This window comes from Solanum dulcamara, chromosome 1, assembly GCF_947179165.1.
Source record: "Solanum dulcamara chromosome 1, daSolDulc1.2, whole genome shotgun sequence".
In the NCBI taxonomy this organism is placed as follows: Eukaryota; Viridiplantae; Streptophyta; class Magnoliopsida; order Solanales; family Solanaceae; genus Solanum; species Solanum dulcamara.
Genome location: NC_077237.1, coordinates 79,624,276 through 79,650,677, shown reverse-complemented (window position 1 = coordinate 79,650,677; position 26,402 = coordinate 79,624,276). Strand labels below are relative to the sequence as shown.

General features: G+C 36.0%; 2 protein-coding genes, 1 non-coding gene and 1 pseudogene across 17 annotated transcripts; all 4 read right to left on the bottom strand.

Annotated features, from left to right (window-relative positions):
- Positions 1-8,803: 8,803 nt before the first annotated feature.
- LOC129876438 (auxin-responsive protein SAUR68-like) lies at positions 8,804-9,363 on the bottom strand (annotated as a pseudogene).
- Positions 9,364-13,531: 4,168 nt separating this feature from the next.
- Positions 13,532-14,474, bottom strand: LOC129876273 (auxin-responsive protein SAUR68-like). Its single transcript, XM_055951700.1, has one exon. It carries the CDS (start codon positions 13,976-13,978, stop codon positions 13,532-13,534), a length of 447 nt encoding a protein of 148 aa, XP_055807675.1. The 5' UTR covers positions 13,979-14,474.
- A 1,159-nt stretch (positions 14,475-15,633) lies between these two features.
- Positions 15,634-25,108, bottom strand: LOC129876717 (V-type proton ATPase subunit F-like). 15 transcript variants are annotated; one of them, XR_008763424.1, is made up of 10 exons: positions 24,842-25,107; positions 24,469-24,576; positions 24,111-24,203; positions 23,435-23,516; positions 23,159-23,241; positions 20,683-20,756; positions 18,107-18,199; positions 17,423-17,504; positions 17,149-17,231; positions 15,634-16,097 (listed from the first exon to the last, which is right to left on the bottom strand). XR_008763424.1 is itself a non-coding variant. In XM_055952245.1 (5 exons), exons 3-5 carry the CDS (start codon positions 24,171-24,173, stop codon positions 15,906-15,908), a joined length of 321 nt encoding a protein of 106 aa, XP_055808220.1. In that variant the 5' UTR covers positions 24,174-24,203; positions 24,469-24,576; positions 24,842-25,108; the 3' UTR covers positions 15,634-15,905. The 15 variants fall into 15 exon arrangements, 1 of the variants encoding a protein (XP_055808220.1); XR_008763438.1 differs by having other exon boundaries at positions 17,149-17,207; positions 20,704-20,756; XR_008763418.1 differs by having other exon boundaries at positions 17,149-17,214; positions 20,704-20,756; positions 24,842-25,106.
- LOC129903856 (U6 spliceosomal RNA) lies at positions 24,918-25,020 on the bottom strand. Its single transcript, XR_008770304.1, has one exon. It is a non-coding gene; the product is annotated as a U6 spliceosomal RNA (small nuclear RNA).
- Positions 25,109-26,402: the final 1,294 nt, after the last annotated feature.

The following is a 26,402-nucleotide window of genomic DNA, read 5'->3' as shown; positions in this document are numbered from 1 at the left end:
CTCTCCAGAACACTAGTCTCCTCCACATCAATACTTGTTCAGCAGCAAGACATTATAAGAATATGAGAATTGTCTAGGTAAATATGACTGAAGAGTGAGTAATTAATCAGAAGAAGAACTCTTGCTACTCATAAATTTACAATGAAAATTTATTCATGTGTCGAGAAAGTCTTTTAGAAGTAGGAAACTTCTTCTTCTTCCTCTCCTCCTCCTCCTCTTATTATTATTATTACTTTTTTATTATTATTATTTTATTATTATTATTATTATTATTTTATTATTTTTATTATTATTATTATTATTATTATTATTATTATTATTATTATTATTATTAAAAAGAAGAAGTCCAATTAAGATAGGTTTAAATGGGAAAAACAACCGTGTAAATTATTAAGTCAAACTTTTGAGTAGTCAAAAACTAGTACATTCTTTAAATCTCACTTTTATCCCAACACAGACTTACAAATCTTTAAATAATAAAAAGACAGTTGACAACCACCAGACAGTAATGTTTATTGCAACAACTAAATTTTAATCCTAACTGATTAGGATTAGATGTATAGATTCTTTAGCATCCATTGTTTTATGTTCTCAGTTAAATCCACGTTGGCTCCAAGAGGTTGTTAATATTTGGGGCATTCTGTGTCATATTTGCTACCTTGCACCAAGTATCAAAATAACTTTTCAAACAACACGAGGAAAAGAACAAGATTTCGAATAACTATGTCCTCCTAACATTAGAAAGATATATAGATGGAAAGAAATCACCTTTTTCAAAAATGTCAAAGAATAGAACAAGTTGGAGTCAAGAAAATGGTGTATAATAAATATTAACATTCTCTACACTTGTTGAGTATCATGTATCCACTACAAAACTTATCACAGTTAGCTTAACAAACTAGCAATTGCAGGGTTTGTTGTTCTTGAAGTTATGAAGCTGATGAGCATAGACTGGAAGGTACAAAAACAAGCAAAGCATTTTGTACATCTGCAGCTACACCTCTTTCGATGAGTAATGTAATATCGTTCATGAACTGTGCATCACATGGTAATGTGATAGGGCCATCACTTGGAAGTCCAAACTCTTCTTCAGACATATGCAACAGTTGTCTGATTACCTCTTGTTGAAGATGCAGAAGTCAAAAAAAGAGGCAATGCAGAAGTCAAAAAAAGGGGCTGCCTGCCAGCAACCTTTTTTTTTGACATTGGTTGTTGAAAACGTGTATACAATTTGCTGCCAACAACTCTTACACGTTTTTGAAAACGCGTATACGCGTTTTCTTTCTCCTATATATAGAAGGCCTCTTGCCCTCATTCAAAATCATCCCAGAAAGAGAGAGTAAGAATACAAAGAGAGTTATACACCAAGATAAATATTTTTAGTCTTGAGTGTCCTTTTTAATAGTTGTTCCTTTTACAAGAGAGAAGTGTTAATTGTTGTTTTCTCCTTGTATTTGAGAGCTGTGTACTCCATATATTTTATAGTGAGATCCTTCTACCCCGTGGTTTTTTCCCTTCTATCATTTAGAGGGGTTTCCACGTAAAATTCTCGTGTCCAATTTATTTTCAATATTTTCATCATATCAAACTTTAGTTGTGGTGCTTCCTCCCCCCAACAGTGGTATCAGAGCCCTCGGTTATTCTGTCTATTTTATGCGAAGGTACTATCTGTGAATAGTAACTTTTCATGAATAGTAAAATTTGGTGAATAGTACTATTCACATGAATAGTAAATTTCGATGACGGTACAGTTTGTCACGACTGTTCGCAAAAATATTCAGAAACGATCTAAAAGGGTGTGAAGCAAATAATAATGTCGAATACAACAAAGTTTGATGTTGAAAAATTCAATGGGACTAATTTCTCATTGTGGAAAATAAAAATAAAAGCGATATTGAGAAAAGACAATTGCTTAGCTGCAATTGATGGCAGGCCCACAGACTTTGTTGATGACAGCAAGTGGAACGACATAGACAGCAACGCAGTTGCTGATCTACACTTGGCACTAGCTGATCAAGTGTTGTCTAGTCTGGCGGAAAAGCGGACAGCGAAGGAAATATGGGATACTCTTACGGGGTTGTATGAGGCCAAGTCTTAACATAATAAAATCTTCTTAAAAAGAAGATTGTATACTCTTCGAATGGCAGAGTCCATGTCAGTTACTGAATACATCAATACTTTGAATACTCTGTTTTCGCAACTTACAACAATGGGTTGCAAAATAGAGGGGACTGAACGTGCGGAGCTTCTACTTCAAAGTCTGCCTAACTCGTATGATCAACTCATCATCAACCTGACGAACAATACAGATAGTCTAGTTTTTGATGAAATTGCAGCCGCTATCTTGGAAGAAGAAAATCAGCGCAAAAACAAGGAAGACAGACAAGCAAGTTCGCAGCAAGCTGAAGCCTTGATGATGGTGAGAGGAAGACCAACGGAACGTGGCCCTAGTGGGAGTCACAATCATGGTAGATCTCAATCAAGAAGTAAGAAGAATATCAAGTGCTACAACTGTGGCAAGAAAGGGCACTTCAAGAAAGATTGTCGGTTCAAGAAGAAGAGTGAAAACCCTGAGCCATCAAATGCTCAAGGGAATGTTGCATGTACCTCGGATGATGGAGATATTTTGTGTAGTGAGGCAATATCAAATAATGAAGGCAGAAAACGTTTTGCTGATGTCTGGATCATGGACGCAGGAGCAACATGGCACATGACTTTCAGGAGAGAATGGTTTCATCAATATAATCCTATCTCAGGAGGGTCTGTGTTTATGGGAAACGATCATGCTTTGGATGTTATTGGTATTGGGTCCATCAAAATAAAGATGTATGATGGCACGGTTCGCACCATCCAGGAGGTACGACATGTAAAGGACTTGAAGAAGAATCTATTGTCTTTAGGACAACTAGATGATAATGGATGTTCGTATAAGACTCATGGTGGAGTCATGAGAATATCCAAAGGAGCGCTTGTAGTGATGAAAGCGGAAAAACTTGCGGCAAATCTATATGTGCTTAAAGGTAAAACACACCAAGAAGGAGAAGCATCAACCGCGTCAGCAAGTTCATGTGAAGAATCAACGATGATGTGGCATCGTAAACTTGGCCATATGTCGGAACGAGGTTTGAAGATTCTTGCTGAGCAAAAACTTCTGCCAGGGCTCAAAAAGGTTTCACTACCCTTTTGTGAGCATTGTGTTACCAGTAAGCAAAATAGACTGAAGTTTAGCAGTTCCTCTACTAAAAGCAAGGAAATACTAGATCTAGTTCACTCTGATGTTTGGCAAGCACCGGTGGAGTCTCTAGGAGGAGCGAAATATTTCGTGTCATTTATCGACAATTACTCTAGGAAAAGTTGGGTGTATCCAATCAAGAGGAAGGCAGATGTTTTTTCAATTTTCAAAGAATTCAAAGCGCGGGTGGAACTTGAATCTGAGAAAAAGAGCAAGTGTTTGAGGACAGATAATGGAGGAGAATACACTGGTGATGAATTTAATAACTTCTGTAAACAAGAAGGTATTAAACGACAGTTTACGGTGGCATATACTCCACAACAAAATAGAGTAGCAGAGCGGATGAACAGAACCTTGTTGGAACGGATAAGAGCTATGTTGGCAACTGCAGGGTTGGAAAAACCATTCTGGGCAGAAGCAGTCAAAACCGCCTGTTATGTGATCAATCGCTCACCATCAACCGCAATTGATCTGAAAATGCCAATGGAGATGTGGACAGGAAAACCAGCTGATTATTCTCGCTTACATATATTCGGAAGTCCTGCTTATGTTATGTACAACACCCAAGAAAAATCAAAGTTGGATCCAAAATCCAGAGAATGCATTTTCTTAGGGTATGCTGATGGAGTCAAGGGGTATCGCTTATGGGATCCCACAGCCCGCAAGGTGGTAATCAGCAGGGATGTTGTATTTGTTGAAAACAAGATACAAGCAAAAGAAGGTAGCACTTCAAAAGAAAAATCAGAGACTACTACAGTTGAAGTTGAAGAAATAGAAGAAGTTCCAGTTTCTTCTGAAGCAGCACCAGAGCACGAAGAACAAGAGCAAGCTGAGATCGAAACTCCAGAAGTTCGATGGTCAACTAGGGAGAGAAGAGAACCAGCTTGGCACTCAGATTATTCTATGGAGAGTAATATTGCATACTGCCTATTAACAGAAGATGGAGAGCCTTCAACCTTTCAAGAAGCTATGAAAGGCCAAGAATCATCTCTGTGGGTGGCAGCAATGCAAGAAGAAATTGAAGCTCTTCATAAAAATAAAACATGGGATCTTGTTCAATTACCACAAGGAAGGAAGGCCATTGGAAACAAATGGGTCTACAAGATCAAACGCAATAGTAATGATCAAGTGGAGAAGTATCGTGCAAGATTGGTGGTGAAAGGATTCGCTCAGAAAGAAGGTATAGACTTCAATGAGATATTTTCTCCGGTGGTTCGACTCACAACAATTCGAGTGGTCCTGGCGATGTGTGCTACATTTGACTTGTACTTGGAGCTGTTAGATGTCAAAACTGCATTTCTTCATGGAGAGCTTGAAGAAGAAATTTATATGCTCCAACCAGAAGGTTTTGAAGAACAGGGAAAAGAGAACTTGGTTTGCAGGTTGAACAAATCTCTATATGGTCTCAAACAGGCGCCGAGATGTTGGTATAAGAGATTTGATTCCTTCATTATAAGCCTTGGATACAACAGACATAGTTCAGATCCTTGTGTTTATTACAAGAGATTTGGTGATGAAGATTTTGTTATTTTGCTGTTGTATGTTGACGATATGTTGGTAGCAGGCCCCAACAAAGATCGTCTCACAAATTTAAAGGCACAGTTGGCTAGGGAATTTGAAATGAAGGACTTGGGACCAGCAAACAAGATTCTAGGGATGCAAATTCACCGAGACAGAAATAATAGGAAGATTTGGCTTTCTCAAAAGAACTACTTGAAGAAAATCTTGAGACGCTTCAAGATGCAAGACTGTAAGTCAATTTCTACCCCACTTTCTATTAATTTCAAGTTATCCTCAAGTATGAGTCCTAGCAATGAAGCAGAGAGGATGGAGATGTCTCGAGTACCGTATGCATCAGCAGTGGGAAGTTTAATGTTCGCCATGGTATGTACAAGACCTGACATTGCACAAGTAGTGGGAGTGGTTAGTCGATACATGGCTAATCCTGGAAGAGAGCATTGAAATACTGTTAAGAGGATCTTAAGATACATCAAGGGTACCTCAGATGTTACAATGTGTTATGGAGGATCTGACTTTATTGTTAAAGGTTATGTTGATTCAGATTATGCAGGTGATCTTGATAAAAGCAAGTCCACCACAGGTTATGTGTTTACTCTTGCTGGAGGAGCTGTAAGCTGGGTTTCAAAACTGCAATCTATCGTGGCTACATCTACGACGGAAGCAGAATATGTAGCAGCTACACAAGCTAGCAAAGAGGCAATATGGATGCAAATGTTACTGGAGAAGCTTGGGCACAAACAAGAGAAGGTTGCTCTGTTTTGTGACAGTCAAAGCGCTTTGCATCTTGCAAAGAATCCGGCATTTCATTCAAGAACAAAGCACATACGAGTTCAGTATCACTTTGTCCGTGAGAAGGTGGAAGAAGGCAGTGTGGACATTCAGAAAATTCACACGAATGACAACCTAGCAGATATGTTTACAAAGCCGATCAACAGTAATAAGTTCATATGGTGTCGATCTTCTATTGGCCTAGCAGAAACGTAACATTGCAGTAGTTGGGTAGAAAGGATGGTGTGAAGATTTAATTGATTCTCAATTAAATCTTCAAGTGGGAGAATGCAAAAGTCAAAAAAAGAGGCAATGCAGAAGTCAAAAAAAGGGGTTGTCTGCCAGCAACCTTTTTTTTTGACATTGGTTGTTGAAAATGTGTATACAATTTGCTGCCAACAACTCTTACACGTTTTTGAAAACGCGTATACGCGTTTTCTTTCTCCTATATATAGAAGGCCTCTTGCCCTCATTCAAAATCATCCCAGAAAGAGAGAGTAAGAATACAAAGAGAGTTATACACCAAGATAAATATTTTTAGTCTTGAGTGTCCTTTTTAATAGTTGTTCCTTTTACAAGAGAGAAGTGTTAATTGTTGTTTTCTCCTTGTATTTGAGAGCTGTGTACTCCATATATTTTATAGTGAGATCCTTCTACCCCGTGGTTTTTTCCCTTCTATCATTTAGAGGGGTTTCCACGTAAAATTCTCGTGTCCAATTTATTTTCAATATTTTCATCATATCAAACTTTAGTTGTGGTGCTTCCTCCCCCCAACAGAAGATAAGGCAATGGAACCACAAATCGCTTCTGATCAGTTGTATATACCACAAAATTCCCTTTGCCAACTATAGAAGATGATGTGCTACAACTCTCTGCATCATTGTACTTGGATCTTGGAAAAGAAATTCTCTTCCTTTGCTTGGCTGCGAACTTCTGCCATTTCCTTGCCATCTTGGCGAGTTTCTTCACACTGATCATATTGATTTCTTTGGAATACAGGAATGAAAAAAGTTGATGATAAGATTTGATTTACTGATATCTGCTTGATGATCAAATGGCTCATAGAAGCAGTTTATTTATAGCTCTAGCTTGTCAACTTGAGTTAGGCATTTAAGGCAAAATCATGTGCTTTTGTTGAATATGGGACCTATTGAATTGTGGACATGGCTGGTTGTCTAGTTTTAACAAAAGAGGTTGATACATTTATTCAATTTTCTGTCACCATATCTTTAAATCAAGTGGTCCACGACTAAGTCATCGATTTCATCCATTCTTGTGGCTCTTAATTTTATGGGTGTTTGATGTTCCAAATCATGAGAAGCAGAGGGACCTAATGTTGTTTTTCAACAAATTTATGGCCTAAATATTTTGACAATAGTAATGAAGTAGGCAAAACAATGTGAACCTTCATGTGTCATTGTCTCTCAAATTTCTCTTCACCAAAAACATTTATGTATGAAACTTGTCGTTAACTTATATATACTAATACACAAAGAGTTTGAGCAGAACAAAAGTATCTAAACATTCAAGAGAACTTTTGTTGTCTGTAGTTCTCAAAATTCTTCTTCTTTCATTGTCTTCATCATTTGGAGTTGCCAAATAGCTCTCGAGACAATGGGTATCAAAGTGACTCCGTTTATTCTTTCTAATTGAATCCTAAGGATGTCTTCAACATCTGGTGGTATTCCAAAAGGACATTGTGCAGTATAAGTAGGAGAGAGCCAGAAGAAGAGATTCGTCGTGCCAGTATCATACTTAAGCCTGACTTTATTTCAAGACTTGTTAGCTCAAGCTGAAGAAGAGTTTGGCTTTGCATCATCCGATGGGTGGTCTCACGATACCTTGCAAAGAGGATGTGTTCATTGATGTTACTTCCCGCTTAAGAAGATCATGAGTTACATCATAGTGCAAATTCTTCAACAAATGATTTTTCTGCAAAATAGGACTTGTAAATGAGAAAGAGGAGATTTTGAGAGATAGGTAATTGTCATTGTAAACAAAACCCACGTCGTGGGATTTCACTGGGTTGTTGTTGTTGTAATTGTTATTGTAAATTTATGAGTAGCAAAAGTTATACTTCTGATTAATTACTCACTCTTTAGTCAAATTTGCCTAGACAATTCTCATATTCTGAACAAGTATTGATGTGGAGGAGACTAATGTACTGGAGAGTGTCATTTAACAGGAAAAAGATTAATCCGAAGACGAAATAAAAATTGGATGAGCGTAAAATCTGGCATCTGACTTTAATAAGAAATAATTTCCTGGAAAATCAACTAATAAACGGAGATAAGCCATCAAACGCTCAGCCGACTTAGGCTATTTTCAATTCTAATCGCCATCGTTTTAATTGTTCTTGTCAACATTGGAAATGTATACAACTACATCAAGAAATGAAACTAAACAAATAGAAAAAGTAATAGACTTTAAAATGCAGATAGTTGAAAGGATTCTCATTAATTAGATATCTGAATAGCTTTTTAAGTTTCAGCCTTGCGACCATACTCTCCTAGAACCCCAAAACTTTGATTTCTCAAAAGGTGCCGGCGGAGTCCTAAAAGCAACATCAGTCAATCCCTGGTCGGCATCGTTTATGGTTGAGACTAGGATGGTATTTGATCATCTTCGATCCCCCAACTTTCGTTCTTGGCAAATGCTTTCGCAGTTGTTCGTCTTTCATAAATCCAAGAATTTCACCTTTGATTATGAAATACGAATGCCCCCGACTGTCCCTGTTAATCATTACTCCGATCCTGAAGGCAACGTAATAGGACCGAAATCCTATAATGTTATCCTATTAGCATATAGAGCGTAGGCTTGCTTTGAGCACGCTAATTTCTTTAAATTAACAGCGTCGGAGGCACGACCGGCCAATTAAGGCCAGGAGTGCATCGCCGACAGAAGGGGCGAGATGACCGTTGTACACCTAGTCACGACCCAAGCTCATGACATGTATTGTCCACTTTGACCCAATAACCTAGAGGATTTGTCTCTTGGGTTCGATAATATATGTCACGACCCAAGCCCATGGCTCGTATTGTTAGCTTTGACTCCATAGAACTCACGAGTTTGTCCCTTTGGGCTACACCATCATCGAACTCAAAAGCACGCGTACTATGTGAACTTGTTTTATACCTTATAAAACTCATTATTTTCCTCTCCCATTCTGAAAGGAATGTGTAAGGATTTCTAGTCATATATTTGATCATGCCAAATAACAAATTTTGGTTTGCCATAGGATTAAATTCTATACATTCAGAAAAATTAGTCCAAAGATGAGTATGTTAAAGCTTCTGAATTCCAATTTGTAACAATACATGCTTTCTGTTGCCTATTTTTCACTAGCTATACAATCTATTTTGAGCTAAAATTTATAAAACATGATGTCATGACTCAATAAACAAGAATCTGTTGATTTCGACTTTCTTGGTGCAAAGAAGAAGTTGAACAGCAACATGAAGGAATTGATAGGAGCAATGCTTTGTGAAGATCTCCGGCTGCTACACCTTTCTTGATTAGTGAAACTACGTAGTCCATGAAGGCTGAATCACAGGGTAATGTTATAGGGCCACCACTCGGTAGTCCAAAATCTGCTTTAGACATGTTTAAAAGTTGCCTAAGGACCTCATTTTCAAGGTAAGCCAAGGGAAATGCATAACGCCTTTGATCAATTGTATAGACTACAAAATGCCCTTTTCAACTATAGAGGATGAGGATGTACTGCAACCCTCTAAATCACTGCCACTTCTCGGAAATGAAATCCTCTTCCTCTGCTTGGCAGCAAACTTCTTCCATCTCCTAGCCATCTTGATGAGTTTCTTAGCGCTGAGCATTGCCATTTTTCTTGGAAGACTAGAACAATTTGGTGTCTGAATAGATAATGCTTGTAGTTGATGATGAAAACATATCATAGAAGGGGGAGTTATTTATATAAAAGGCTGTAGACAGGCTTTCTGTTAGAGCTGAAGTTTTTGTCACTAACCACCGAAGGCAAAGCCATGTGCCGATGCTTGGTGGCTATGTTTATATGGAGCCTTAAATTTGAATGGATGAAAGATTATAAGTTGTCTAGTTTTAATCAAAGAGGTTGATGCATTTATCCAATTCTCTGTTACCATATCTTTAAACCAAGTGGTCCTGGAATAAGTCATCGATTCTTGTGGCTCTTAATTTTAAGGGTGTCTTCTGTTCCAAATCATGAGAAGCAGAGGGACCTAGTGTTGTTCTTCCACAAATTTATGGCCTGAATATTTTGACAATAATGGAGTAGGCAAAACCATGTGAAACTTCATGTGCTGTTCTCTCTCAAATTTCTCTTCTCTTCACCAATAAACATTTGTGTATGATACTTATCGTTGGCTTGTATATACTAATACAAAAAGCATTTGAGCAGAACACAAGTATCTAGACATTCAAAGAAACTTTCATTGTTTGTGTAATTCTTAAAATTCTTATTCTTTCTTTGCCTTCATCGTTTGGAGTTACAAAACATTCCTTGAAGAAAATGGGTATCAAAATGACTCCATTTATTCAGGCTAATCGGTTCTTAAGGAGGTCTTCAACGTCCGGAGATGTTCCAAAAGGTCATTGTGCAGAAAGCCAGAAGAAGAGATTCGTACATTATACGAAATACAAGCATCAACATATCACATTACTACTTACAGTTGTGGAAAAGACGGATTACCACAGTATAGATCATCTGTCTAATATAATATACGTTAGAGTACACCTAGTGCACCTTGTATTTACATGTTACCGTTGTAGTCTTCGTTAAAAGGAAGGTAGAACTAGCATAGTTTATACTGATTTCCCTTTAAGGGACCTATTGTTATATCTAACCCTTTATTACGGGAGCCATCCCTATTACATGATTCTCTCGTGGAAACGTCTGAACATAAGATTCGATATGATAATTATGTGGGGTCCAGTCCCCATTTCAAAGTCATAAAAGACCAACATTTCAAAGTCAAATATTGCTGACATTGTTCATCAATTTGCACCCTTTTCTTTAGTCAAATATTGCGGCCATTGTTTAGCAATTTGCAATTGCAAGGTTACTTTTGGTGGGAAGAAGAGTTCTTTCACCCCTATAAATAAGAGTTCTTAGATCATTTGTTAAACACCAATTCACAGAGAGAAAATATTTAGGAAGCTGTGAGGTTAAATAGACTATATATATAAGAAAATAGTCTATGAAGAAAAATAAAATATAAGCGATATTTTAGTAAGATAATAAATTAAAAGTGTGTTATTCCTTTTGAGTGTATGATAGTCATTTTTGAGTATTATACTCATGACTACACAGTGTAAAATTCTTTACTATAGTGATATTAGTTGCTCCTCTTGACCCGTGATTTTTTCCCTTATTTGGGTTTTAACGTAAAATTCTTGGTTTCATTATTTTTTTATTTTATTTATGTTATTTTGACCATATATATTCTTGTGTTAGTCCGCATTTTTTCAACAAACTAATATCAGAGCAAGATTTTATCTGAGTATGCTCTGTGGTTGCAGCACAATTTGAACTTCCACATCAGAAAAGATTTACTTTGATTTACAATAGTTATATTCTTTGGGGGAAAACGATGAAAGCCAACACTAATAGAATGATTATTTTGAATGGTGTTAATTATGTCATTTGGAAGAGGGAAATAGAAGATATGCTTTATGTTAAAAAAAATTATCAGTCAGTCTTTACCACTGTAAAGCCTGATAATAAAACAGATAAAGAGTGAAATCTATTGCACAGACAGGTTTGTGAATTTATTAGACAATGGATTGACGATAATGTGTTGAACCATATTTATGGGGAGATACGTGCTCGTACCTATGAGGGCATCTTGAAATCTTGTATGCTCGGAATACTGAGAACAATAAAGTGTTCTTAATAAAGAAGATGTTAAGTATAAAATATCATGATAGTTCTCCAATGACAGATCACCTGAGTAATTTTAGGGAATCATGAACTAGTTATCTGCTATGGGCATTAAATGTGACAAAAAAATTCAAGGTTTGCTTCTACTTGATTCCCTACCAGGCTCTTGGGAAATATTTAGAACTTTATTGTCAAATTCTGCTCCGAATGGTGTGATGTCTATGGATTTCGCCAAGAGTAGTGTCTTTAACGAAGAGACGAGTAGAAAATCTCAAGGTTCTTCTTCGTTGGATGTCCTATAACTACTCTAGGGGGAGAAATAAAAATTGTGGTTCTTAGAACATAGCAGGAGCTAATCTAGAGACAGACTTAATGATATTGAGTGCTATCATAATGGCATGAAAGAACACACAAAGAAGTTCTGTCAGAAATTGAAGAAGGAGAACAAAGACAAAGAGGAAAATAAAGAAGATGAAAATGAAAATTGTCTAGTCACCGTCTCCACCGAAGATCTTATTACAGTTCTTAATGCATATCTAATAAATATTGCTTGTGATGAGTCAAACTGGGTTGTGGACACTGGTTCCGCATCTCATGTGACATCAAGGAAGGATTTTTTCTCTTCCTATACTCCTGGTGACTTTGGAACCTTGAGTATTGGTAATGAGACTGTATCTAGGGTAGTTGGTATTGGTACAATTTGTTTGGAAATTAGTATTGGATCTAAACTAGTTTTGAACAATGTAAAAACATGCACTTGATGTTCATCTACACTTAATTTCTGTTGGTGTCCTAGATGATGAAGGATATAGTAGTACCAATGGCGGTGGAAAGTGGAAACCGATTAAGGATTCCTTGATTATGGCTTGTGGTAACAAATGTCGTGGTCTATACTGGACTACGACTTCTACTTGTGCCAATATGGTGAATGCCGTTGAGAGCGATAACTCTTCAACGTTGTGGCACAAGATGCTTAGCCATATCAGTGAGTATGGACTTAGTGTTTTGGCCAAGAAGAAATTGTTGTCGGATTTTCAAAGTGCTAAATTAGAAAAGTGTGAGCACTGTTTGACTAAAAAATAAAATAGAGTTTTCTTTAAGTCTAACCCTCCTTCAAGAAAGACAGAGTTTCTTGAGCTGGTGCACTCTAATTTATGTAGTCCAATGAAGTCAAGGACTCTGGGCGGTGCACTCTACTTTGTCACTTTTATTAATGACCGCTCAAGAAAGTTTTGGGTCTATGTCTTGAAAACTAAAGACCAAGTGTTAAGTGTCTTTAAGCAATTTCAGGCTTCAGTTGAAAGAAAAACCGAAAGAAAACTAAAATGTATTCGTACTAAAAATGTAACTCAACAAACTCTGTACAAGAGTTGAGTTTTAAAGCTCTACACAAAGAACACTTCCCTTCAACTAATAAGAACTCTCTTTTTTAGATAAACTTAACTCTCTCGATTTTTTCTTCTCTTATCTTACATTTCAAAATAAAGAAGACCTCTCTATTTATAGGAAAGAAAATCATACAAAGATGAAAAAAATAATAGAATGCCATCATTATCATCATTTACTGCACCATTATGATTTAGTGCACCATTATGATTTAGTGCACCACTTATTAGTGATAATTAGATTAAAAATACATAATAATATGATTTAGTGCACCACTTATAAGTGATAATTAGATTAAAAATACATAATGGAATGATTTAGTCTTGCACTAAATAAAGATGATAATGAAAGATATTTTTATGCACTAAAGAGAGTATAATAACATATGCCACTTATGCAAATTAAAATCACTTAATATTGATATTAAAATGCTTAAACACTTACACAAACTTAACTGGGAACATTAAAAAAGCATGAACGCAAAGGATCCGTACAATGTAGTACTGATTTGATCTGGTTTTTGTCAAATGCCCTTTTATTAGTTAAAGATGTGTATGTCTGTATTGGGATAAAACTGATATTTAGATAATGTACTAGTAATAACCAAATTGAAAAGTGAAAGCCATGAATATGGTAAATTTTCTGATAAAATAATATTCAATTTGTATGATGCGCTTTACAATTGTGTACTCTTCCTCTCTAAAAACTATATTTGAGGTAGCATGTACAAAAAGAATGTTGATTATGACCTAATAAATAATAATCTGCTGAGTTCGACTTTCTTGGTGGAAAGAAGAAGTTGAGCAGCAACATGAAGGAATTGATAGGAGCAACGCTTTGTGAAGATCTCCAGCAGCTATACCTTTCTTGATTAGCGAAATGATATAGTCCATGAAGGTTGAATCACAGGGTAATGTAATAGGACCACCACTCGTAAGCCCAAATTCTTCTTCGGACATGTTCAACAGTTGCCTAATGACTCCGTTTTTAAGGTAAGCCAATGGAATGACAAAGCGTACTTGATCAGCTGTATATACTACAAAATGTCCTTTTTCAACTATAGAGGATAAACATGTACTGCAACTGTCTATATCATTGTCATTTCTTGAAAATGAAATCCTCTTTCTCTGCACGGCTGCAGACTTCTGCCATCTCCTGGCCATTTTGATGAGTTTCTTGGTACTTATCATTGCCATTTTTGTTTTTTGGAAGAAATTTAGAGACCTTTTATAGCTGAATTGATAATGCTTGTGTTGATGATGAGAAGGCTCATGAAAGAGGGATTATTTATACAAGATGGAGCAGAAGATTTTGTTACTAACCAAATTAGGCAAAGCCATGTGCTGATGCCTGTTGGCCAAGTTGGTATGGGCCTTAAAAATTTGTGGATGAAGCTAGTTTGAAAATAAAAGATGATAATAATTTGAGATCATTAAATGAACAATTTCTGGTAAGAAGCAAAACCATGTTCATCTGTCTTCTTTGTCATGTAGATAGGTGACCTTAGGAATTGTGGATATAGTTGGTTGTCTAGTTTTAGGTTGATAGCTTCTTCTTTCTTCGTTTTGTGCGGAATAGGACTATATAAAAAGATTCAAAAGGCATTAACATGTGATACTTCATGTGGCATTGTTTTTTCTTTCAGATGTGCTTAACTTGAAGGAAGTTGACAACTTCATTAATATTTGTTTTATTTTCACTTGACATCGAAATCTTCAGAGATCATTTTCTAGGAACCAGTACATGTGAACCAGAAGGATTGCTTTGTTTTCAAACGATTAGTCAGAAGCTAGCAGTAGAGGTATTGATGTTTGGCTATATGGTAGCCAGTAGGGCCGGTTGTATTGAACAATATGGTCTAAATTATAAATACTTGACAATTTGGTAGAAAGCAAGACCATTCGATGAAAACGCCGTATGAAGAGTACAATTTTGACAGATTTTCAATGAAAAGGCCATCAGAAATTTGCATTTTCCTAGTAAGGCAAGTTATCTATAACTTCAACAGATGCAGAAGCAAGATATAAGTTTTTTACAAAGTAAGAAATTTAAAGAAAAATGAAGATGTAGTAGAGTCACCAAGATTTCTTCAATGGCTTTTCCAATAATGCTGAAAGGTAACATCTCGTTTAACGTGGTTCGGATCAGAATAATCCTACGTCCACCAGAGAACAACTGTCTTTATATTAACAAAGAAAGAGAAGAGATCATAAATACATCTAAGAGATTTGTTCTATCAATTCTCTAATCTTCTAATTATTTTACAAATGCCTTAGAATATGAGAAGACAAGTGAGAGATGTGATGAGAAGTGTGTTTCAAATGAATCAAGAGCTACCTATTTACCTACCAAGTTGCTACATTAATTTATCTAAAATCTTGTCAATTTTAACAACTTCATTGATAGACAAGTCAACACCAGCACCATTTTTCACTGTCCAACGAGTTTTCTCCCTGCCATTAAGATCAAAACAATCTTTACAATCATCAAAGCCTCTGAGAGTCTTAACGCAATTGATAAAACAGTCGAAGTTTCAAATATACGCAGTCCATACAACAGAAAAATCCGATGGTGTTTTCCATAAGATCTCAGGAACAGGGTAAGACTCAACATATTCTTGTGGAGCAGCTACACGATATCTACGTTGAGGAAGTGCCTGACTACCTTTAAGTAGCAACTTTTACGCTAAAAGTTCATCATCAGGGCAAGAACCGTTAACATTGTATGACCTGTCGCATATTAAGAAAATCTCGAAACAGAATACATGGATGTAAAATTGGAGGCAGTCTGAGGACCACGCGGCTTTGATATTTATCAACCAGGACATGTCCATCATATTGGATATGCAATATCAAATCAAATTATGGCTTCTGTCTCTTTATAATTTGAATAGCAAAAGGCAACAACTTAACAGAAAACAGATACACGATCATTGTGAGTTTACCTTCTAAGACTATAATACATTGAAGCAACACAAACCCAAATCTTGACTCATAATATCAATAAGCACACAGTACATTTCTGTCCTCCTATTAAAACTGTCGCGTAAAATAAGTACAAACTCAGGAATAATCTTAGACAATGATGATAGAAAGATGCATGATAAAATGGCGAAACTAATGATTAGAGGTATACGTAAAGCATTTTTTCCTCATCGTCTATCAGATGCCACAGATTCAGTAGAGAAGAGTACTTCACTCGTGAAAGAACAGAGTAACGGGCAGGATCATATGGATGGTCCTTTGCAGGAATCTCCAGAATGGCTGGCATTGGTTTATTGTAACTATCAACCAAGAATCTGATCATGTTTGCAACCTGAATATGGAAACCAGTGGATATATTAACTATACGATTGATGCAAAAATGGGAGAAGCTTTTATTCGATCCAAAGTATTTATTAGAGCCACTCCAAATAGAGGCAAAAGAGGAGCAGCTAGTTGCCCTAAAGAGACGTTGAAGCAAAACATACAAATTGCTAATATATGAAGAAAACAAAACCAATCAAAGTTCAAAAATGTAAAATTGATTATTATCACAAGAATGCACGATATTAGTTAGAGGTAGTACATTTGGAAATATTTTACTGGAGTCGGAAATGATAAACAAAGACCGAAACGATTTGACTGCAGAAAGCAAATCCTTAGCCACTTTTACTATGGAAAGTGTTTCTACTTTCTCTCAAGTTGTTTGGTGCAATTAACAGGTAATTTATGTCCTCATTAGTGTCCAATTCCGGAGGCTGCCACATATTAGACAAACGACCCTCCTCTTTGTAGTCATCGAAGCTAGCATTATATGGCTGATTCATCAACTTTGCTTTTTAGACGCCATTCAAGGTTAAAACGACAGCCTGGTGTACAAAGCCTCCCGCATTAGCCGGGTCCAAGGAAGGGCCGCACCCAAAAGGAAAGGGTTATGATATTGACAACCTACTCCAGTGTAACCATCCACAACTCGAACCCATGATCTATAGGTCACACGGAGACAACTTTACCATTGCTCCAAGGCTCCCCTTCGAGGGCCACACACCATTCAAGGTTGACTTTGCAAATACAAGTATACCGGGCAAGTGGTAGAACTGTCACATAAAAGATTCTTTACGAAGCTTAACTTCATACATCATACTCTGATTAAACTTAATTTCCCACTTCTCAATCAGGCTTCTCAGCTACTGTTGCGTTTAGGAAAGTCTATATTTTTTCCTGTGATGAGGTACTTCACAAGTTCAAATCTAGGCCGTCATACCTCCAATAAGCACTAACATACTAATTATTCAACATTCTCCATGACAAAGTTAAAACCAGAAGTTGAAATGATGTTACGGATGCTGCCATAAAACAAGAGGCAAAATATGATAAAAACTCACATATTGGCTGATTAACACTATCGCAATGTCCTCCCTTGTGGTGAATTCTTTAACAGCATCTGCAATCTATTTCACCATTATTTCTAAACCATAAGAAACGGAAATATACATTACATTCTTTCTCAAAAATCAAATTAGAGTAATACAAAATGTAAAAGCTTCATCACTGATAAGGACTTAACAATCCTAATCAAGCCTCCTCGATTTTCTTTCTTTCATAATTTTTTCAGCTATTAAATCACAATATTAGAGAGAACAAAAATTGAAAACATACTTGAATCAACAATAAGATAGTTAGCTTTCCTCCTCAAATCAACATAACCAATTCCTGCTAGTAAAAACCCAGTGATTGTATCCTACATTAACAAGTTCGCAAGTACACTGATGAGAATATGAATTTAAGATACCAATTTCCCTGCAAGTGCAATAAGATAAAACGAATTAACTCGTTGACAAGGGGCGATAACGCTAACAGTATACTTGATGTCTACAATTTCCACTTTATAGTTTGTTAGAATCAGAAATAAGATTTAAGAACATATTCAATCCCATGACACAATTCAGTTTTATACACCATCATTTACTACAACAAATCTATTCAACAACAACAACATACCCTCAGCGATAGCGGTGGTGTATTCCCACAAGTGGGGTCTGACGAAGGTAGGATTTATACAGACCATATTCTTACCTTTGAGGGGTAGAGAGACTACTTCTGATAGACCCTCGGCTCGACAGAAAAGAAAAGAATTTAAAGCATGGTAGCAAGAAAATATGACAGCAAAACCGCAAAATACAAATCAAAATAAAGCAAACAGTTATTAATACACATAGTAGAAAAAGAAACAAAGTGCAACAACACTCAGCTACCTCCACACCTTTGAGGTGACAGATTCAAATTGTAAAGATAGATATGAAAGCATATTGGTTATTAGTAAAAGATTAAATAGTGAATAACCTCGTCAAAAATCATAGCAATGATGGCTGGGTTATTTGTTCTGAACGGAGCTCGATTCGCCATCTAAACTGAATTTCTTGTAATTGTAACCAACTACAACAAAAAAAAAGTAAGTTAATCAAATGGCAAAACCTAATTAGCAAAAACATGAATTTGGGGATTCTGATAAAACTTCAGATGCAAATTAAGTCCAAACCGAGGAAGTAAAACACAATCACAATATACTAATTGAATCCAATCATGCTGACAGAGAAACTAATAATATGCCTATCTTCGAGCGCTAAATTTGGGGAAACAAGAAATAAAACGGTCGAAAGAAACTCTGAATAGCTTGCGGAGTTCGAGAAATCTCATATTAGTATGGATTTCATAGAGGGGTTACCAAAGTCTAAAAACAAGGAGATCATACTGGTGGCGGTGGACAGGATGACCAAGTATGCTCACTTCATTGCACGTTCACATCCCTATACTGCTGTCACTAAAGCTGATGTTTTTTGGGGCAAGGATACACTACTTGCACGGAGTTCCCGAATCTATTGTTACTGACAGTGACAGAATTTTGTTTGAGCAACTTTTGGCAGTCCTTGTTTAAGCTGTTGGGTACACAACTGCACTATAGTACTGCATATCACCCTCAAAGTGATGGCCAAACAGAGCGAGTAAATAGATGTTTGGAGAATTATTTGAGGTGTATGACTGCCAACGGACCTACTCAATGGAGTCACTGGTTGCCTGCAGCTGAATGGTGGTACAACACAAATTTTCACACTAGTCTACAATGCACACCTTTTGAAGCTTTATATGGTTATTCTCCACCTCAGGAGTCAATTGGTCCTCTACTTGAAACCATGGCTCCTACAGCTGATGATGCGGTAATGAGGCGGCAACAATGGCTTCAACTATTGAAGGATAACCTCAGTAAAGCGCAGGAAAGGATGAAGTTCTATGCAGACAAGAAGAGATCAGAAAGAGAATTTCAGGTGAATGACTTGGTCTATCTCAAATTACGACCATACCGACAATCTTCTGTTGCTTTGTGGAAACATTTAAAACTGAGCTCTAAGTATTATGGACCCTACAAAGTGATTGCTAAGATTGGTACTGTAGCTTACAAGTTGGAACTCCCTCCTAATTCTAAGATTCATCCGGTGTTCCATGTATCACTTCTCAAGAAAAAGGTGGGTGATAAAGTAGTAGTTCAGACTATTTTGCCTACTACTGGAGAAGATGGTCAATTTCAGGTTAAGCCAGTGGCTATTCTTCAGAGACATCAGGTTAAGAGAAATAATGTTGCTGTTGTGAAGGTACTGGTGCAATGGTGTAATCTTCCTTCGGAAGATGCAACTTGGGAGAACTACCAGTTCCTTAAGGCAAAGCTTCCGGGGTTTGATTGTTGATCCTTGAGGTCAAGGATGATTTCATGGGAGCTGGACTGTTATGATCTGAGAAGTCCAATATAGAAGAATAAATAAGCATAGTTGTAGAGAGTCGAAGTGGAGTTAAGGAAGGGAGGCTAATTTCGTTTCTTTTAAATTGAGCGGCTGAGATTGAAATCAGTTTAATGAATAGCAAGGGCGAGGATTCAACCACGACATCAGGGCAGTTATCACTGTTATAACCACCCTGACATGGGAGAGTGGGCTTACGTGAAAAGTGGTATTTTTCTCACTCTTATAAATTCTCTCTCGTCCAGATTCTCTTCTCATCTCCTTCTGTTTCTTCTTGTCTTCCTCCTCTAACTCCCTTCTCTTTCTTCTTCTATCAGGTTAGCAGTACATCAATGGAATACGGACTAGTCTCTATCCATTTTCTATTTTCATTATTAGACTGTAATAGTTTTCAACTTAGTTTTAATTCAGTTCAATGAAACTTAGAAAATTGTCCCAAAAAATATGTTGTGTTGATTATTTTCTGTTTATTTTGTGATTAAACAAGACTGACCTTGACATGTAAATTAAGTCCAAACCAAGGAAGTAAAACACAATCACAATATACTAATTGAATCCAATCATGTTGACAGAAAAATTAGGGCATAATAAACTAATAATATGCTTATCTTCGTCCGCTAAATTTGGGGAAACAGGAAATAAAACCGACGAAAGAAACTCCGAATTGCTCTCTTCTTTGTCATGTAGATAGGTGACCTTAGGAATTGTGGAGGTTGGTTGTCTAGTTTTAGGTTGATAGCTGCTTCCTTTTGTTCCTCTATAGCTATAATTATGTCCATCCAAGTTCCTCGTATAACTCAATCTAATCAAGCCCTCAACAAGTCTTCGACACTAGGAGATGTTCCAAAGGGTCATTTTGTTGTCTATGTTGTGAGAACCATAACAAGAGAGGTTCATTGTCCCGATTTCATTCTTGAGCCAACCTTTTTCTTTTCAAGATTTGCTGAGTCAAGCTGAGGAAGAAGTTGATTTTGATCATATGATAGGCAGTTTTACAATTCCTTGTGGAGAGTAACTCTTCATTAATCTCATTTCGTGCTTGTTTAGGACATGAGAAGGGAAAAAATTCTCTGTTTTTTGCTAACACAAATTTGTAAAGCAATGAAAGAGATGGTTAATGTATTATACAGTTGAGGGGTTGGAAATCACCGTGTTTCATCCAATGGAAAGGCCAGTCGGAATGCTGTTTGAAGTCGGAATTCCTGAGGGAAAGGAAATTGGAAAGACTTGTTACGAGTACAATTTCGACAGATTTTCAATGAAAAGGTAGTATAAAGAGTACAATTTCGACGGATTTTCAATGAAAAGGAACATCAGAAATTCACATTTTTCCAGTAGTGCAAGTTATCACTTCAACAGATGCAGAAGCAAGATATAAGGGGACGTTTGGTAGAGTGATTAAAAATAATGCTAAATAGAGTTTATTGGTAATGCTTGCATTAGTAATGCTTGTATAAGTTATGCTTGCATTAATTATGGATAGAATATTTATTATGCATTGTTTGGTTTAGTGTATTTAAAATAGTATGCATTGCATAAAAATATTTATTTACAAAAATATCCTCAACAATTATGGTGGAAAAGATATAAAAAGGATTTTGAGGGGTAATTGGGTCTTTAATCATATTAATGCACGCATTAAATCCCTTTGCATTACTAATACCTAGAAATCCATGGTATTAGTAATACACACCTTAATACACAATAGAGTGTATAACTAATGCTGCATTTACACCTTAATACACAATAGATTGTATAACTAATGCTGCATTAGTTATACGTAACATGAAAAAGTGTACCAAACAAGGTATACTAATATATCTAATTAATGCATGCATTAATTTTGTTAATACACTCTACCAAATGACCCCTAATTTTTTACAAAGTAAGAAAGTATATGAAAAAAAAAGAAGAGCATATAGTAGTGTTGCCAAGAATTCTTCAATGGCCTTTCCAACAATGCTGAAAGGTACATCTCGTTAGCTAGGGGCCTCTATCGAGCTTCCTTCCCACAATCCACTTCACCTTATATATTCTTGTGGAGCAGCTACACAACATCCACATCGAGGAAGTGGCTCACTACCCTGCCCTTCCCTGCCCGCCCCATTGCTATCCCTACAGGGCCTCAATTGTTGTCCACATAACATGTCCATCAACCAGGATATGTGCATCATATTGGATATGCAATATCATATCAAATTATGGCTTCTGTTTCTTAATATTTGAATAACAAAAGGCAATAACTTAAACAGAAAACAGATACAAGACATTGTGAGTTCACCATCTAAGACTTAAATATATTGAAGCAACACCAACCCAAATCTTGACTCATTATATCCATAAGCACACAATACATTTCTGTTCTTCTATAAAAACTCCATCACGACATCAATCGAATAATAAGTGCAAACTCAGTAAAGTGACCAACATTCAACTTATTACAAGGATGAATTATTCACTCAAGCGGTGAAAAAAAAGCAGCAGTAAATAAGGAACTGAAACAGGTAATGTGAGTTAAGCCTCAAGAAAGATTAAGGAATAATCTTAGGAGAATGATGATAGAAGATGCATAGTAAAATGGTGAACTAATGATTAGGGGTATATGTAAACCATTTTTTCCTCATCGTCTATCAGATGCCACTGATTCACTAGAGAAGAGGTACTTCACTCATGAAAGAACAGAGTCGCGAGCAGGATCATCTGGATGGTCCTTTGAAGGAATCTCCAGAATGGCTGGGATTGGTTTATTGTAACTATCAACCAAGAATCTGATCATGTTTGCAACCTTAATATGAAAATGGGAGAAGCTTTTATTCGATCCAAAGGATTTATTAGAGCAACTACAAATAGAGGCAAAAGAGGAGCAGTAGTTGTCCTGAAGAGACGCCGAAGAACAACATACAAATTGCTAATACATGAAGAAAACAAAATCAATCAACGTTCAAAAATGTTAAATTGATCACCGTCACACGAATGCACTATATTAGTTAGAGGTAGTACATTTGGACATATTTTGCTGGAGTCAGTAACAACAAACAAAAGATTGAAACGATTTGACTGCAGAAAACAAATCCTTAGCTACTTTTATAATGGAAAGTGTTTGTACTTTCTCCCAAGTTGTTTGGTGCAATTAACAGGTAATCCTCATTATTGTCCAATTCCGGAGGACAGACTCATATTAGACAAATGGTCCTCCTCTTTTGCAGCCATAGAAGTTGGCATTATATGGCAATGATTCCTCAACTATGCTTTTTAGACGCCATTCAAGGTTAAAATGGCAGCCTAGTGCACAAAGCCTCTCGTATTAGCAAGGTTCAATAAAGGGCCGCATCCCAAGGGGAAGGGGTGTGATGTAGACAAACAACTCTAATGTAAGCATTAGTGGTTATACGGAGACAAATTTTACCGTTGCTCCAAGGTTCCCCTTAGATGGCCCACACACCATTCAAGGTTGACTTTGCAAATACAAGTACACCAAGAAAGTGGTGGAACTGTCACATAAAAGATATTTTACGAAGCTTAACTTCCTATATCATACTCCGATTAAAATGAAGCTATGGATACTGTCATAAAACAAGAGGGGAAAAATAGAATAAAAACTCACATATAGGCTGATTTATACTATCACAATGTCCTCCCTTGTGGTGAATTCTTTCAAAGCATCTTCAATCTGCTTCACCGTTGTTTCTACACCATAAGTAACAGAAATATACATCACATTCTTTCTCAAAAAATTAAATTAGAGTGATACAAAATGTAAAAGCTCCATCACTGACAAGGCCTTAACAATCCTAATCAAGCAACCTCGATTTTCTTTCTTTCATAAATTTTTCATCTATTAAATCACAATATTAGAGAGAACAAAAAGTTGAAAACATACTTGAATCAACAATAAGATAGTTAGTTTTCCTCCTCAAATCAACATTACCAACTCCTGCTAGTAAAAACCCAGTGATTGTATCCTACATTAACAAGTTCGCAAGTATGCTAATGAGAATATGAATTTAAGATATCAATTTCCCTGCAAGTGCAATAAGATAAAAGGAATTGACTTGTCAATAAGGGGCCATAACGCTAACAGTATACTTGATGTCTACAATTTCCACTTTATAGTTTGTTAGAATCAGAAATAAGATTTAAGAACATATTCAATCCAATGACACAATTCAGTTTTATACACCATCATTTACTACAACAAATCTATTCAACAATAACAACATACCCTCAGCGATAGCGGTGGTGTAATCCCACAAGTGGGGTCTGACGAAGGTAGGATTTATACAGACCATATTCTTACCTTTGTGGGGTAGAGAGACTACTTCTGATAGACCCTCAGCTCGACAGAAAAGAAAAGAATTTAAAGCATGGTAGCAAGAAAATATGACAGCAAAATACAAATCAAAATAAAGCAAACCGATATTAATACGCATAGTAGAAAAAGAAACAAAGTGCAACAACACTCAGCTACCTCCACACCTTTGAGGTGACAGATTCAAATTGTAAAGATAGATATGAAAGCATATTGGTTATTAGTAAAAGATTAAATAGTGAATAACCTCGTCATCAATCATAGCAATGAGGGCTGGGTTATTTGTTCTGACCGGAGCTCGCTTCGCCATCTAAACTGAATTTATTGTAATTGTAACCAACTACAACAACAAAAAAAAATGTAAGTTAATCAAATGGCAAAACCTAATTAGCAAAAACATGAATTTGGGGATTCTGATAAAACTTCAGATGCAAATTAAGTCCAAACCAAGGAAGTAAAACACAATCACAATATATTAATTGAATCCAATCATGCTGACAGAAAAACTAGGGCATAATAAACTAATAGTATGCCTATCTTCGTCGACTAAATTTGGGGAAACAGGAAATAAAATAGACGAAAGAAACTCCGAATTGCTTACGAACTTCGAGAAATCTCGTTTGACCGTCGCCGGCCAAAAAAATACAGATCAACCGGAGCAACAGCGCCTCCGACCGGCAAAAAAATACTGAATTTATTGTAATTGTAACCAACTACAACAACAAAAAAAAATGTAAGTTAATCAAATGGCAAAACCTAATTAGCAAAAACATGAATTTGGGGATTCTGATAAAACTTCAGATGCAAATTAAGTCCAAACCAAGGAAGTAAAACACAATCACAATATACTAATTGAATCCAATCATGTTGACAGAAAAACTAGGGCATAATAAACTAATAGTATGCCTATCTTCGTCGACTAAATTTGGGGAAACAGGAAATAAAATAGACGAAAGAAACTCCGAATTGCTTACGAACTTCGAGAAATCTCGTTTGACCGTCGCCGGCCAAAAAAATACAGATCAACCGGAGCATCAGCGCCACCGACCGGCAAAAAAATTTGGACCATTTCTCGATTTGTGCGTGTCATCCTTGCGCAGGGGCCATGCTAATCTTCTCTGTATCGTTCCAATTTTATCGGATGTCCCCGAAGGGACGAACTCCATTGCTTCGCTAGGGTTCTTATTATGCTGTAAAGTTCTCTCTTTGCACGTTGTGGGAGAAACGTAAAAGAAGAGTAAATGTCGTTTTGGGTCCTTAAGTTTCGAAAACCAAACATTTCGTCCTATTTGAAGAATCCTTTATTTCAACATCACCCATTTAACTATTCATTCACGTCATGAAGCTTAAATCGTTTTTTTACATAAATCGTACTATATATATATATATATATATATATATATATGTATTTGATCAAAAGATAAAATAAATAAGTACTATTGAAACATAGTAAAAAAAAAAGTCAAAATCTTTTATTATTTTCTTAATCTGTGTGTCTAGTCAAACACTCACCTCAAAAATAATACAAACACATAGTAATTTTCCATGAAAAATGTGATAAGGAGCTCCTGGTGAGCTTAAATTATTTTCTCTAAGAAGAATTAAGCTTACACAATAGAAAACTAACATAAGAAACTAATTATAAAACGTTTTCTAAAACTAAAGTGGCATTAAATATTGAATCTTAAACCCAATAAAGATTAGGTGTTTTATTATTTCTTAGAACTTCTTCAATTATTCTCTTCGACAAGGGTGGATGTAGAGTTGCCACGTCGCATTCATATGAACTCGCTGCTTTCGATGTAGAGCATATATTAATGTAAGAATTTATTGAAGTAGATTTGAACCTGTAATTCAAAAAACATAACAAATTCAATTGAAGTATCTTAAAGATTGAACTCATAAAGTTTAAATCTAAACTTACGACTGATAACACATATTAAAATCAACCCCACTAATTAATATAGTAATATCTTCCTCTTCAAATCTCCTCCTATTGTAATTAATAAATAAATTTAGCTTAATCAAAACAATCTCAAATATATAAAAAAGCATGAGCATAATATCAAAAATAGAAAAGAAAAGAACTAATAACACTGTATATAGCCCCACTAACTCATTTAGGGGGATTTTCTATTTATGAAATTTAGAAGTTACGTGTTTCAAAGTTGCGAATGAAAATTTAAGATAAAATATTTATCCTCTTTTAAAAATTTCTAGAAATAAATATGCTCAATCATATTTACAATTTTAATATAAAATTAGATTATAATTACACATTTTTTGTATAAGATCATGAGTTACATCATAGTGCAAATTCTTCAACAAATGTTTTTTTCTCTTTTTGTAAAATAGGACTTGTGAATGAGAAAAAGGAGATTTTAGAAATAGGTCATTTTCATCGTAAATTAATGAGGAGCAAAAGTTCTACTTCTGATTATTTACTCACTCTTTAATCATATTTGCCTAGTCAATTCCCATATAGTAAAGGTATCAGGACCCACGCTTATCACTTGTATTGTGCACTTTGACCCAACAA